The 16164-nt window shown below is 36.5% G+C and overlaps 1 protein-coding gene across 1 annotated transcript in view; it reads right to left on the bottom strand.

Moving 5' to 3' along the window:
- LOC124154635 (semaphorin-2A-like) overlaps positions 1–16164 on the bottom strand; it is a 578813-nt gene that overhangs the window by 81545 nt on the left and 481104 nt on the right. The window contains exon 4 of the mRNA XM_046528477.1: positions 15840–15902. Coding sequence (XP_046384433.1) covers positions 15840–15902 — 63 coding nt within the window. The remainder of the gene's footprint in view (positions 1–15839; positions 15903–16164) is intronic.

Below are 16164 nucleotides of genomic sequence, written 5' to 3'. Positions count from 1 at the left end.
AGAAAAATTGTCCCTTTAGCTTTTTTAATAAGCTTTATTATATTTCTCATAGCTTTTCTTTAATTAAAATAATATGTAAATTAAAGGGACGTTTTTCTCAGTCGTTGGATTGCACTAGAATTATTACAATAAGGAAATGAGATCGCTGAAATAATTGCATGGAGTCTCCAAAGGGACTTCTGAGGATCACAGGAACGGGGAAAATATGATGTTGTCTGCGTAAAGCATATGTCTGACAAGGAGAGAGAGGGAAGAAGAGATCGTCTCACGGAAGGCAACGACCTCTGCCTTCATAACGCTCTGCCACTAGAAATGCCCTACACACCTCTGTGAACCTAGACTTGCATTCAGAACTATGCATGTAAATGTGCTATGCGCAGAGGAATCTCACGGATTGAGAACAGCCTCACTGAAAGAGCAGGAGCGAGGGAGACGGGAAGGAATTGGATGGTGACATTATCCTTGCAAGACGAAAGCCAAGTGCAACGCCTTTTGGAGCAGCTGAATGCGAGATAAGCTTGTTTATAACAAAAAAAAACATAATAAAACCTCATGAGAACCAACTTTGAGTAGGTGGCAAAAAACGTGCTGTCTAATTGAACACGAGGTAGTCCTTTCCTGTCCAGCGAATTATATAAATACCAACTTCAGAAAATACGGAATTAAGATGTCATTTCGGGTAAAAGACATGGAAAATGAAGACATAGGGGATAAAAAGAGTTGTGAATGGTATAAGAGTCTGGAGTGATTAAAAAGTTATGGAGCAGGATATAAGAGAGTAAAAAGAGGAAAAAACGATGTAGGAATGATGATCAGGACATAATGCGAACAACAACCATGGGAGCGCACTTACACTGATTATTAAATAGCAAAAAATCAGAATTTTCTGAAAAAGTGCAGACAAAGAAAATGGGATGAAACAAACTGAATATTTTACGAGCCTCAGATCTTAAAACACATTAAATTCAATAAATTTGGCAAAAAAATAAATATAATAATTCATTAGAAAAAAGGCTAACCACTCCATTGATGAAATAAATTACGTTTTGTATGACAAACTTCTTGCATTTATGACCAGTGTTTGATCATTAAAGAGTATATAGAGACATAAAATTGCACTTTTGCTTGGTTTAACATTCCTTTCCCATAATCTACCCTGCAGGAAAGCCACCGTCCCATCTCGAAGCACTGAGATCAATGATGACAGCGTGATTCACGAGTGTCGTCATATCCATCTCCTCAACTTACTTTATCTCAGCAACGGGATAGCGAACAGGAAAATTACTAACATTAACAAAAGGGAGTGATTTAATGGGAAGAAAGCGGTAACAGAAAAAACAATTTTTGTCTGATGAGGAGTGCATAGAAATGAGGAATTTAGCAGGAAAAAAAAGCATTATCAGCGGAAAAGAAAAAGAGGCAACGTCAAAAATCGGGTCGAAGTACGAATAAGAGCCACAAGGATGCACGCACACTAGTCATTGAATGACCTGACTTTACAATGTAAACCTGCGTAATGTAAATTAAAAGAGTTCCTGAAGGATTCGACTACGAAAATGTGCCATTAAACGAGACAGAAAAATAGATTATAACTCAAAACACAATCCTTATGCTAAGCTATATGAAAAAAATTAATTTCGCATGAATACAATAAATTTCCGTAAAACTAGCCCAAACGACCAATGATAAAATGCTTTTTGTTACTTATTACGGGTACTTATAGAAGAAAATGATTTGCGTACATAAATGGTATAAGATGAAGAATAATTTAAGGCCTCAAAATGAAATATTTTCAGGTCTCATATTCCCCTTTAAGAAATCCGCCCACTGGGAAATACCATTCAAATGTGGCGCAATTACTATAATGGGTGTCCATCCATGTGATCCATGTAAGCATAATTTTCATTTGAAAACGCCCTGAGATTTTTCAACACGAAATAAAAGTGATGCAAGAAGGCAGATTTGAAGACATACTTTGAAAAAAAAACGCGAATACAAAAACAGATTAAAAGTCAAATTTAAAACGGGATTGTACGCAGAAATCAAGAATTAAAAGGGATCAGATAAATTCTGCATGCACGTTTTTTACATAATATCTTGAAATCAAACGACTATATGGCACTTGCTTAAACTCCGATGAAATTGAGTGGAGAATTGAAGGGATGTTTGGTAAAGTGGGATAGAGACGAATAATTGGCAATCCCGTGCCACTATTTTGCCATCCAATTTCATTTTTATTTAGGGAGTAGAGAAAACAAATAAAATAATAAATAAGATAAAATAGAAATGTCAAGGGTCGAGGGATCCACATTTTTTTTCAAATGGCCTTGTGAGCAATGTAAACTTTTTTAAGCGTTTTTTTCTTCAACATTAAACGGCAATAGATGTTCAACTCACACCCCTGGTCTTGCAGCCTAACAAATGAATAAAAAAGGCGCATTTTCGTCCAAATATCGGCAAAGCTTAAAAATCAGCACTAAACTAGGGCCGATTGCATAAAAATTACTTACATAGATGAATGCCGCGCATCACACCGTTATTATTTTTTTTAACAACTTTGGTCTCTCGCTACCTGCAAATTGCCGCTCAAACTTTGGTTTAGGGATAAGCTCAGGCTATGAACTTAACCTTCTTTATCCTTGACCGAATATTATTAGGCACCCATTAATTATGGTGCCAGTATAGCAGTAAGCAAATCCAAGTAGACCAAGCTTTCTCTTTTGAAATTACCCTCTATGGCAGAGAATAACGAATTGCTCCAATAAAAGTTCAATCTCATGGCGGATAGCGAAATATAATTAATTTTAATTATAGATTAAGGCATAGATAAAGAGAATAATAACCAATCAAAACAATTTTATCATGAGTAAAGCGAATTCCTTTAATAAGTTTATATGAGACCAACTGCGCTCTTGTGGATATCAGACAATTAGCATTCCTTTGCAGGATATTAACTTAAAATTGAATTACATTGGCGTTTATGCCCCTTCAATGTATGTTAAAGCGTAAACATTTTAAGCATAAAATGAAGATGAAATGAAGGTAAAGCAAGAAGACGTTTTTCATTTGGGTAGAAAGGTTTTTAATGAATGACGCCACAGTTTATAGATAATAATTCGATAAAAACTAGATGCGAAGTGCAAAATAAAATTTATGTGGATGAAGAATTACTGAGAAAATTTAAAATCCAGTAAAACAGGTCTAGTTGGAACTTCAAATAGAATATTTTAGTACACATAATGTTTGTAAAGCTGTTGTAAGCTCCAGGACTTTCTAATAGAACTCGATTGTCTTTAATTCACACAACAGTGGTGAGAACATTGATTTGGGGAAGAAATAGATCGCGTTGGCGAGTGTACAGCGCGGCTGGATTATTTTGAGATGGATGGCATACCATTGAAGACGGTGAGAGGAAAGAGGAAGGAAATAAAGGCTCGAGTGGAATTCTAGATGAGAGCGAGATGAGAGAACAAAAGAAAACGAATATGAAAAGAAAATGAAGGAGAATGCTAAGTGGTGGTACTGCTCCGAAAATTGGAAAGAAAGATAGAGGGTGGAGGAAGGCATTTTGAATATTGCTTCGTTTCGTGAGGTGGGATGAACCATATGTACCGAGATGATTGTTGATTAAAACATGAAATATCAATAATTTAAGGAGACATACAGTCGAAACTGAGTGCTGACAATTAATATTTTTCTTATTTTTGTCACTGATCAGAATAAATCCTTTTCCATTTGGTCGAAGTTTATGATAATGCGCGAGAGAAGTTACAATTAAGAACTTAAAATGTTTTTAATCCAGTCCCTATGATTTCATTTAAAATAGTTGTAAATACAACTGACATTGGTTGGATGCGATAACTGGATTTAAAATTTGAGCCCTAAGTGTTATTACAGTTTATTGGCATACTTATAGTAATTGTGTAACCTTAGTATTTACATTTTAAATTGTCAATTAGCAGTTAAAAAGGAAATTATTGTGCTCCGTAAATTATTTAAACTTCTGAAAAAACTACAGCAAATACCATGTCAAAACTAAAGAGCTGTTAGTTTCAGTTTACATTGCTTTAAATTCAAATCAAACTTCAACGACTGCTAAACCAAATCTTACTAACGAGAAATGGACTCCTATGGTAAGACTGCAAAAGTAGAGAGTGAAAATGATAGAGAGGAAGAGAACAGGGAAGTGTAGTGGGTCCCTTGAATCCTCCGGTGCGTGTCACAGCGACAACGGAATATCACTGAAGGACGATAATAAGGGTGGCGTGGTATTCCAAGACCTTGTTGAGGAGACGGGTGACAGTATGGAAGAGTAACTGGAGGGTGAAAGACAGAGCGTCTGTAAGGAGCAGGCGAGGGCAAATGCCCTCTCTCACCCTCGGCCAAAACCTCCCCGTGGAGGGCGAGCTCTGATGAATACCCCACTAGCTCAGCGGGCGCACTTCGAGCCTGAGAAGGAAAAAAGGGTTTATGGAGAAGAGAATGTGTGGGGAAAATAAGGGTGAGGATGGAACGAAGAAGAGTTATAGGCATGAGCAGTTAGAATGAGAGAAGGCCAGAGAAGGCGAAAATCTTGAAGGAACAAAAAGTCTGACCAAATTGAATATTTTAATGTATTATTCTCGAGTTTCCAACCCTCTTAGGGTTTGCATATGGCAGGCCGACGTTTCGTTTGGAGATTTTCCCAACATCTTCAGGGCTGATGATGGTGATAAGTAAGGTCCTAATTAAGAATTATTTTATACTTTATAATTATAATAAATTAACTCGATGATCATCATCAGCCCTGAATATGCCAGGAAAATCTCCCAACAAAACGTCGGCCAATATCTTACAGACCCTAACCCGGTTGGAAACCCGAGAAAAATTCATTCAAGTCATTCACTGGCGATTCTTCATCCGATAGAATTAATTTCGGGGAAAACATTTTTACAACACAAAGACTTTTTTTTGCATTTACTGTGTATACTACGGCTTCTATCGAATTATATGTGAAATATAGAATTGAAAAGAAAGACCGTACTCATTTGTAAAAAGTAATACCGCTGGAAAAAGTTGAAAAGAAATAAGATTCCTTGCTTCGACAAGTCCATTGGATTGGATCGGGCCCTTTAGACCTTAAGTACCCGAATAATCTCAGATTCGTTCACTCGTTAAAGAGTAAGGGATGCAAATGTTTAATCCTACTTACTTAACAGCAAAATATGGAAAAGCTGACAAGTGGCAACGACTATTAAAATATCATATCATTTCTAGGGCTCTACGGCGGGCGGTAAATATCATGAAAAAGAGAGTAAGGGAGAAAAAAGGGTTCGCGTGTGGCGTCAGAGAGGTTGACTTCTTTGAAAGGATAGAAGGGGAAGGTGTAGGTGGATTATGCCCTTGTGACCCGGGCATTCAATCTCCATTTAAAATAGACTCTTGCGTTTTACGACTCGGGCCGAGGGCGCTGCAGTCGAAATGAGAATTTGGCCTTATTTTGGCGAGACTCTGGAGTGGGTGAAGGAGGTGGGGAGGGAGAGAGTACGGTAGTAAAGTGGGTCTCTTAAGCCTATAGCCCACCCAACACCTTTTGCATTTCTATCATAGACGAAGGGATGTGGTGGAGCTACGTAATATACGCAAGAACCAAAAATATTGCATAAATGGAATCCAAGCCAATTATGATAAGACCAAGAAACGAGTGATAAAAAAAATCATAAAATTAGATAAAATATATTTGCGGGCCCTTTAAAGTCAGGCTTTCTAAAAATTGAATCCAATTTCAATCTATCGCTGGTATTTTCCTAAAGAATCAGTTCACTATTCACACAACATATGTACTGGAAAATCTATATTGCTATAAATCAGAGATAAATTAGCAATTTAATCCTGAATTCGTTGAACTCACGAGTTTGACTTAAATTACTTGGACGCCAAAAGAGGACTGGTTAAATGACATATCAGCCCCTAGTTATTCCAATTTATGTTTAGAGTGTACTTAGAAAGTTTAAAATGTATAGTAAAAATTAGAGTAAACGTTTTCTCGATCAATTTCACTTAAATCGCTGTAGAGGAAGCGCTGGAAGAAGCGCTGTAGCCCAAGGAAGGAATATGAATATAATAGCAACGAAAGCTTTTGGATGCGATGAGTAAGAGAAAAATGGAGAAAAGTAGTTTTCGTGGAAACAGTACACAATGGAGACGGTATTTGAAATGGAAGGGAAATGGGAAGAGTTTTATGAAGCGTTATGGTGAGGATACGTGTACAATTTGAAGTGAAAGAGTGAAATATTTCTTCGCTGCTGAGGAGAATAGAGTTGGGGCATTAGAGAAAAAAAATGGGAGTAGTTTAAAAGTGCCCCGTGAATTCGCAAATCGGAAAGGTGGAAAAGCCGAAAGTGAGATATGGAATCTTGTGATATTTGGCTTCCGTTGATGTGAGAACCAGAAACGTGTGAGGTCAGTAAAACCCAAATTTATTGAAGTGCAAGTTTTTTTACCTACTTATATGAAAGCAGGAAGAATTGAAATAAGTACTTCTGTCTAAATGGTATATTTTTCCCATCGTTAGGACGGATAAGTCTTGTGAGGGAAAGAAACATGAATAAGAACAATCATAGTTCCGTTCATGTTGCTAAAATTCTCACTGATTATTTCAGGCATATATTGAGTAATACTCACCGAAGTATCACCACATATCAAAAGAAAAAAATGAGTTACTAAGCCATGACATTGGGTTCTATTAAATGAAATAATGGGATCAATTAGATTCAAGAAAGCGTTGATATTTGACTTCCCTCGCAAACTTCAGGGACAAGCAAGGGCTAAAGTTATTACTTAAAGTTAAACACTGGAATTAATATATTTAAAAGTCAACCTATTTGAGTAAAATTGCAGAAAAGTTGTACTTTAATCCCTAACAAAGGTTGTTTCTCATTTTCGAGGGCTATTATTAACTGTTAAACTCATCCGGAAAAAAATAGTATTTCCATGTGGCTCAGTGACAATAAGTCACGAAAAGAGGCGACGCAGAGGACTGAAGCATGGAAATTTACGAATGCAAAGAGGGAACCAAAACATCCATGGTCGCAAAAACACTTAAAAATGGTGATTCAGCCATTTTTCAAAATTATTTTACCACCATTACCCTTCTAGATGGTACATTCATATTATATACCCATAAATGGTGAGTAAATGGTACAAAACGCATAGAATACAGGTAAATTCATTCTTCTGGCCAAATTGTCAACGAAAACTAGTGGATGGATCCAAGGTAAATTCCAAGATCCAAGTCTTTATAAATGTCAAAATATATATTATTCAAAATGTTAGAGAGCCATATAGCTGGAATACTACTGCTTTAGCCAAAGACAGTTATTTTCCAAGAATTCAAACTTATTGGCCTTTGATTGGACTATCCCTCCATCGATTTTTCTCTGACACGGATACACTAGGAGCTGTTCCTCTATCGATCCATGTTCTTTAAACAACTATATTCAAATAGGTAGTCAAAAGTAACTCTGGTACACGATTAGATATTCAATACCTATCCTTTCATCACGAAGTGCGAATCAGTGAATAACCTACTATAAGAGAGTAGCAGATAAAACAGACACATCCAAGCGAAATGAGTACAAGAACTCAGGACCTAGAAATCTACGCGAAAAACACGCCTCTATCAACCATATTGAAACTACCCTGAATTTCCAGAGGGCAGTATGAGGTTTTCTCACCTCGACCCGACCTCATTTAGCCACTCGTCGACAAGCAATTTAGCCACCCAGCCTACTGCCATTTCCTCCTCCCATTTCCTCACTTCCTCATCTCTCCTCCACTGAACCTAACTTCCTTTCCTTTCCTTCCTCTTTATTTCCCTTCCTCTTAGATTCCGGCCTCTGATATTTTCCTCGATTCAGTTTGGCTCTCCTTCCTGACGGGGGTAATAAAGCCGGATGTATTAATCTTGGGAATATGACGGTTGACTTGCGAGCATGTGTGGCTGACGTCAAAAGTAAAGATAGAGTAAAAAAAAACGCTGATGTAAGAAAAGGTCAAATTATGATAAGATATTCCGCAGATTTCAATACTATAAATTTTCAATAACCTCTGTAAAAACTCGGTGTATTCCAGCAAATTTTCTGCTTTGAACACTTCACTTCTTACTAATTCAGTAAATTAAAATAAGAGGCTCAAAAAATATATTAAATCCTGAGATAAACGATGGAATATAATTCCGAGCCATTTCTAATGCAGCACTTGAACCAAAAAGAGTCGAATGAAGAAAACTTTGCTTCTTCCACTCGATGACTTACTATGTCCTTAACTTACCTTAACCTTAACATTTTCATGATGTTCACCCAAAATATTCTAATTTTGTACCTGGATTGGCCCAGAAATGTGCATCTTCAATCATATATAATATTTTAATCATAATTTCCTTAATTATTCATTTCATTACTTATTTCACTCAAGGTGTTTACTTGGAAAATGTTACGCAGCAATGAACCCAAAATAAATCACCGTGTGGAAAAAGCAAAGTTAGCATTCCTTCAACTCCTATGATAAAGGAGAGCTACAACCGCTACTATTACTTATTTGAATTGAGGATAATAAGGCAGGTGTTACAGGCAAGCAAAGCTATTGTAAGCATCAACGACGAGTCAACCAGAGCCGAGATTAGAACAACCCAGAGGAAAAAATTCAAATATTTGTTTCTCACGGAAGATATTGAAGAAAGGTGTGACTTGCAGACGATATACGTCGGGAGAGCATTGTTTTGAATACTCCAGGCACGTCCGGTAACGTCCACACCCGCCAAAGGGGAGAGGGACGTCGACTCTTTTGAGGATGTCGATGGATCAGATTACCATCGGAATAAAATATAATATTCAAACGGAGAAAGGTTCGAACGGAGACGAGGAGAGAAGGCAGGTAAGAGGTTCCAGGAAAATAAAAGGTCGAGGGAGGAAAGAAAGGTCGACAGCAGAGGAGGAAAAATCGTATTAAAGTCGAAGCATCACTCTGCTTGCTTTTTTCCCTCTCTCTGAAAGGCGACCTCTAAGGTTTCCTCTCACGTAAAACCTCTTTTTTTTTACCCTACTGAAAAATCATTGCGAGGAGATGAAACCTGTGCCAAACGCTAACACCAAGTACTTAGCCTTATCGCTGCTTTGAGGGTTTGCCTAAGAAGCGATAAATTATTTTGAAGGAGAAACACTTAAAATACCTAGCACTACATTCCCAGTCACGAAAAAAACCTAATTTTTAATTGAGCAGAGATGCCTGAGGCTTAAGAATACTTCCTGATTATTGATGGTAAACGTAACTAGGTAATATATTTTTAGCATCAACACCAATATAAATTGCTTTGGGTAAATTGACAAATAAGGCAATAAACATAATTTCAAAATTATTTAAGTTCCGAAAGAGAAAGATGCAGAATGACACCTAATTTTAGTCACTCATTCTGTTTTCTTGGAATTGCCGAAAAGAAACATTCAGTTGAGTGTATGTACGTAACAAATGGGCTGTTTTTATCTATTGTAAAGCATAAATCACTCATTTGATGTGCAGGTATTTCTTTGTAAAGCCAAATTTATGTTTGGTGGAAGCAGCCATCGTTAAGAAATATATTCCTGCATTTTTCTATACCCCTTAAATTTTGTCAGAGCATACTAGTACTCTCTGGATTGGCTATTTCTGTGAATTATCATCATCAGACTTGGCTACTTAAGTTTTCACTAAATATTAGTATAACATTTTTTGGTTAAGAGAGAAGTAGTCTCAAAGCCAATCCCAAAAAAAAAAAACGAAAGAAATGTCACTTTTTGATGAGTAATGTAATTGATAGTGACTGCAATGAATCTCAAGAATTACGTTTCAATGCATGTATAAGGGCACCATTTCCAGCAAGTTGTGCTTTACAATCCTTTAGAGTAAGTAAGCCTTGCTAACGTGGATGCGTAGTTTTCCGCGGCGTTGTCTAGATGATGTCTCCATGCTTCTGGGTTTCACCGCATTGATTTAGAAAATCCACGTGGTGAAACCCAGAAGAATGGAGAAATCATGCCTTGCTAAATTTATTAAAAAGGAATGTAACGGTTTCAGATGAATTAAATAAAATTAACCTTGACGACTGTGACATTCAATTGTCCAGAATATCTTCACATTGCAAATGTAAATGAAGAGACTCATTCTCGCTATGTCGTACCGGCAGTAGAGTGTTGACAAGCATGGGAATCAGTTTACGACTGATTTTCAAACGTAATTTAGTTTGCCTACTGTTCCTCCAATAAATTTAATGATATCGAACAAATTATATTTAATAGGAAAATTAATGTGAATTTAAAATTGAATTTACTGATTTCGTAATTCAAGCCACAAAGAGCTCTACAAAATCTATGTAAAACACGATATTTTTACGCTTTCTATTGTTTTTTAGCGACAAAATTTGCGGGAAAATCTCATGTTTCAGTTAAGTTGTTAAGAATACATTTAATTGCCAAACGTTATATGACCATCCCAATATCACAGCTGAAATTTCTAAATGCTTGAGCTGAAATTCAAGTCAATTTAAATGGAATATGCGTTACCTCGTTTAGTAAGTTCTCTGAAAGGTATATAAAGCGTCCAGTAAATTCTTAAATAAATGACCATTAACAGTGAATGTGGTTCTTTGTTGAGTATTCAATAAGATTTTTCTGCTTTTTTTAATAAAAGAGCCATTATAGTACAACAGCGGTGTGAGGGTAGGAAAGAGTCATCCAGGGCATAGAGGTTCTGCCGGCGATAAAAGCAGAAACGAGGTTTAAACAAGAACCTAATGAAATAAAGAGAAAAGGCAACCGGATGGGCAGGAGAAGAAGAAATCTGAAGACAGTGAGCTCCAAGGGACTAAGTTTATAGGTCTTTGGCTTCCTGATTCATTCTAACGGCCACGGGCGGCTGATGTAGCCAGAAATTGAATTTTCTCGCAACGGGAAACAAATAACCTACTTAGAAGTCAGCATTCAAAGTATTAAGAACTCATAATCGTCGGAAACCGAAAGAAAAAACCTTAGATGAATAAAAAGAGGAAAAGATTTAGGAAATCATCAAGCAAAGAGATCTCCCGGGTTGAAACTCGTCGACAAGGCTGGACCGGAAAACGCCGAGTAGGCAATTTGTGAAATATTCTTCCAAATAAAATTTACGAATTGAATGGAGTTTGCCCAGGATCTCAGTAACTAGTTTTAAGAAAACTTTACGTTACCCAAATAATCCTTCTGTGAGATGAAATAAAAGGACGAAAAAGAGGAAGTTTTACTTCATTAGTTATTTAATACCTCTACGATAGAACATATATCACGGTATTTTTGCCTTATAGATCGGCCATTAATCAGTTCTAATAAGTTTAACTTAATATACTGCAAGATATTTGTTCAATAACCCTGTCATATGTTTAAAATATTGTCTCGCATTATTGTTTGAAGTAATTATGACGCATTCATTTCAGAAAAAGTTTTTGAAAAAATTTACCGGCCATGAGGTGGTTTTAACAAAATTTTAATATTTAACTACGCGTTTGCTTTAGCTATGAAATTTATTGCCAAAGTGAAAGCCAAAATGTATTGATCAATTGCCATTTCCTAGCTTTGTTACCAGGAAAAGAACAACATTTTTTTTCATTATTCATTTTACCACGAGAAAGCTATTTATAATGTCACAATATGAAACAAATGAGCTACATTTTCTCTTTTCCTTCATTCTTTTTAATTTCTTTTTCCACGGAATACCACCTTCCTGTGCCTTTCCATGAAAATTTACTAATTTTCGAGCAATTTTAATCACTACATCAGTGTACTAACACGGTTGTTGTTTTAACTGTCAGGAATATATGTCAGCTATTAATGGCCGTTGGCCCGAGAATATTAAACATTCATTTATATGTTTTTATTTCTTTCTCTGAATGCATGGAATTACTTAAAGTAATAACAATTATGAATTACTAAGGATTTTTTTTTAGTGGGCTTCACTCGGATTTCAACTCCGGGTTCTCTAGTTTGAAGCAAAATACCAACATAATGCTGGCAATTTATATTCACTTATAATTAACTTATACGTTACACGTTACAGAGAGTAATGACTACTGTGAATAAGTATTACACACCGCAGTAATTTACAATAGTCATAAGCCAACAGTCAATATGGCTACAACTTTTAGGTCAACAAAACAGACTCATGGTAGTAAATAAAAACCTGTGAAATACAGGTTCCTATTTAAGTTACAAAAAATACGCAATACTAACTCCTAAAACCCCCCAAGAATTAATGATTACCGATTTGTTCCTTTCCCTTCTTTCCGCTTTGAATGCAAGGCCATCTCAAAGTAAATTTCATTCTAGCGGTGTTGGCTCCAATATCGGTGTTTTTTTCCACCAAATTCGAGGTGAAAGAACATAATATTATCAATTTATATGTAAAACATCTTAAGGTTTATCAATTATATATTTTCCAAAAAAAGAGTAGTAGCTACATCAAAAACGAATATACATCATTATTTCCAATTTTATCTATTTATGACATACATGAAATGAATCCCGTACTACACCAAAGTTTTTTTTCTCGTCCTTCCAGAAAAACAACGCCACGCGCACCGAATGACCACGTGATAGTCCACAAAAGCACTCGAGTCCATATGTATTTATTCCAGCCGCACTGAAGCAAAAGCGAGATGTGATAGGGAGAGAAAACTAAGCGGTCTCGCGAAAGTGCTTGGTCGGAGGAACTCTCAAAAGCAATGAAGAATTTGGTGCTTTCCCGGCGAATCTTGTTGATGAAGTCTTCACGGGAAATCAGCCGGGTCAGGATGGACATCGCTGCAAACGTTTCAATGGCGTTTTCCGCAAATTTCGCCCTGAAGACGATGACAGAGAAGGCCATTGAAACGTTGGCACCCATCCTGACCCGGCTGATTTCCCGTGAAGACTTCATCAACTCTCAAAAGCGTTTCGCAAACGCGAGAGAACATACAATATATTACGCTAATAAAGAAAGCCCAAGGACTCTTCTTCTCCAAGCTCTAAAACGGCTGATCATGAACGAAAGGAGCAAAACCAAACGTCTGTGTTGCGATGGATATCACGACACAGGAACCCGAGGGGGAAAGAATAGAGGAAAAGGGTGAATCTGGCCATTTGTAGGTGACGAGGCAGAGAGAAGTTAAGAGTTAACGGAGAAAGAAGGGAAGGAATTGAACGCGAAAAAGGAATGAATCAGACCATAGAAGATAAATAGGGGATTTAGGGAAAGTGTCCAGGTTTATGGAGATTTCTTTCACGGACATCTGTTTGGGGTAGTCACGAGAATAGGTAAGGTAGAGAGTCATCCCTCCTACCAACTACAACTCTTTACAGAACTATGATATGCAATTATGGAAAAGGATTTATAATTACGAATTAAAATTATCCACTCCATGCATGCGAACGCTTCAAATGCAAAGTTAGATGGGCTCAGCAGTTACACTCTCTAACTGTACATTAGTGATAGGTGTAAATAGAAAATCTCATCTTCATAAAAAAGGCTTTTTTCCCCAATTAATGATAAACACGCCACAGCGTTGACGATCATGCTATTTGAATCCGATAGAATAAAACTTAATTTTTAACTAAGTATATTCGCCCGACACCTTCTGACGATCCGCTCTCAATGTTGCTAAACTTTTACGAGTACCTACCACAGTATTTAAAATATTTATCACACGTGAAACCTATATTACGTGGTGAATAAACCTGTCTGTGGATGCTTTCCGCATTTGTACAAAATGGACAGTGGTGAACACAAGCGCCAGAAGGCTGGAAACTGCCTTCTGCGTACCTCTCAATGACAACAGCTTTTACTTTATCCATGTAGATCCCATATATTCATAATGAATTTCACTTAAATTGTCCTATTTTTATGCATTAAGGTCTTCATGGGGATATATGAGTTATAAATATGTGTCAACATTTTAACCCTCAGAATGACTTGCTCAATAAGACAAAAATGAAACTCACGAAGAGCCGTGCATTAATTACTTAAACGACTCGCAAATAAAATAAGTTATTTACACAATGACATGCTCTCAGGTATTTTCTACGATGAGTTGATTCATTACTGCCGAAGTTTCGACGCGCAAGCTACTCGTCGGTTATCATTACGTATACCACGAAGATTGCCTGCATTAAGAGAGCATTCACGTCAACGGACGCGTCGAAAAGGGCCAAGATCATTCTTCAAGTAATTTACATAATTTAATTGGTCAGGAAATAATGTCTTAAAAAGTCAAGGTAAATAATTTTAATCGTTCATATTTAATTCTAGCCAACAGATAAAATGAGGTGAATATTACCTGAAAACAGTGAATACTATAAAAAAAATGCTAGAAAATATGCTTGAATTATCTGAAAAACCAAATAATGAAGCCATCTTGATCACAGATTAAAATACAGGTTGTGGCACCATATTTAGGTATCTCCCAATAAACAAACAATACTAAAATATACGGCGTGGAAAAGGTGAGTATTCGAGCATTCTATCGGAGGAAGCAGATCATTCTGTGCCGCATTATGAAAAGATAAAAAAATAACCTCGCTTTTGTTATGATTGAAAGATAAAATGAAAGAGGAGGAAGAAAGGAATGAATGCGCATAACTTTACGAGGAAAACTTGAAGGTGCGAATTGGTTTTTATTTTTTAACTTGAAGAGAGGAAATGCAGAAGATGAAGGGACGGAAAATGAAATAGCAAGGTGACGCTAGACACGTAAAATATCTTCACGCTGCCTTCCGTCGTGTTTGACTCGAACGACACGACGGAAGTATTTTTCTCGGAAAGGAGCGACGGAGGAAAAGAGATTCCACTATTCACTCACACACGGACGCAAAAAAGATGCGAGTCTCCTCTCGGAGTCGCTGCTTCAATCGGCAATCGAACCAGAAATTACCAATTGGTACTGTGAATGTCTGGGCGGAAATGGAATTTTAGAGGGAGGAAGTGAGGAGAGAGGTAGATAACACAAGTGGACCGAGTTAATTTCCAAAACTGAAAAAAATAAATAAATAATAAGTTGCAAAAACACATATAAATTGTATAAATATTACAAAATCCGCAATTTCGCACACAGCCTGGGACCGCATTCACATCGCAATTTCACCCCGTACATACCTAAAAAAGAGAAATATGAGCAACCACGCTCAAAAAATTCTGCCATAATAGGAAAAATTCTGATGACTCTGCATGAGTCCAGGTTCTTTTCCGTCACTAAGAATTCACAGTAATGAGGACATCAACTGATGACTTCAAAATACACACATAACCAGAATTAAATGTAGTGAAATGTAGAACGAGGTGGCGTCATAGTCTAATGTCAATAAACATTACACGGTTGTGAACATGGTATCGTCATTTTTTGCAAAATAATTCTTATTCTTTTTGTGGAGTGCGATATCTCCTTCCATGCCTACAGTTAAAGTAGAATATAGTTGGATATGTTATTAAGATAAATTATTTTTTCTTACACGAAGTGCCTCATTATTTTTGCATAAAATGTGGTATATAATGAAATTTTGCACTATAATTTCTTTACATATCATTACTTTTATTTGATTTACTTTTGAGAATGACCTAGAGTAACTACGGTTAACACGGGTAATAAGTTTTCTTTAGCGAAGTATGCAAAATGCGACTGAATCTCAGATTAAAAGAATTAATCCAAGTAAATTTCGTGTATGGGAGAACGAGAGTTGATGTGTAACTATGTGTTTTAATGGTAGGTCTCCACAAGTGAACCCATACTCCATTCGTCAGCATGTAAATAAACCGAATATTCATGTACTTACCTCAGATTTTCCTTTGGACACGCAGTTGGCCACATTGCTTGGCTCCAAATTCAGGGAATCCCTCTGCAAAAAGAGAGTTGTATTAATCATTGGGAAATAATTTATGTACAAAACCAATAACACTTTAAAAAAATAAAGTTCACTGAAATGTTTCCGAAATTCTCTACTTCCTAGCATTTATTTTGAAAATAAATACGTCTACGATAGGTAATATAGCAATCAATTCGCATAGCATACTATTTAATGTTAATAAATTAATGATATGCAGAAAAATGAAAGAGAGGCATTGCTAAAGGCATGGATTACGTGTCATTATATTTTACCA

Source organism: Ischnura elegans, chromosome 2, assembly GCF_921293095.1.
Source record: "Ischnura elegans chromosome 2, ioIscEleg1.1, whole genome shotgun sequence".
Taxonomy (NCBI): Eukaryota; Metazoa; Arthropoda; class Insecta; order Odonata; family Coenagrionidae; genus Ischnura; species Ischnura elegans.
This window is presented reverse-complemented; position numbering and strand designations above follow the sequence as displayed.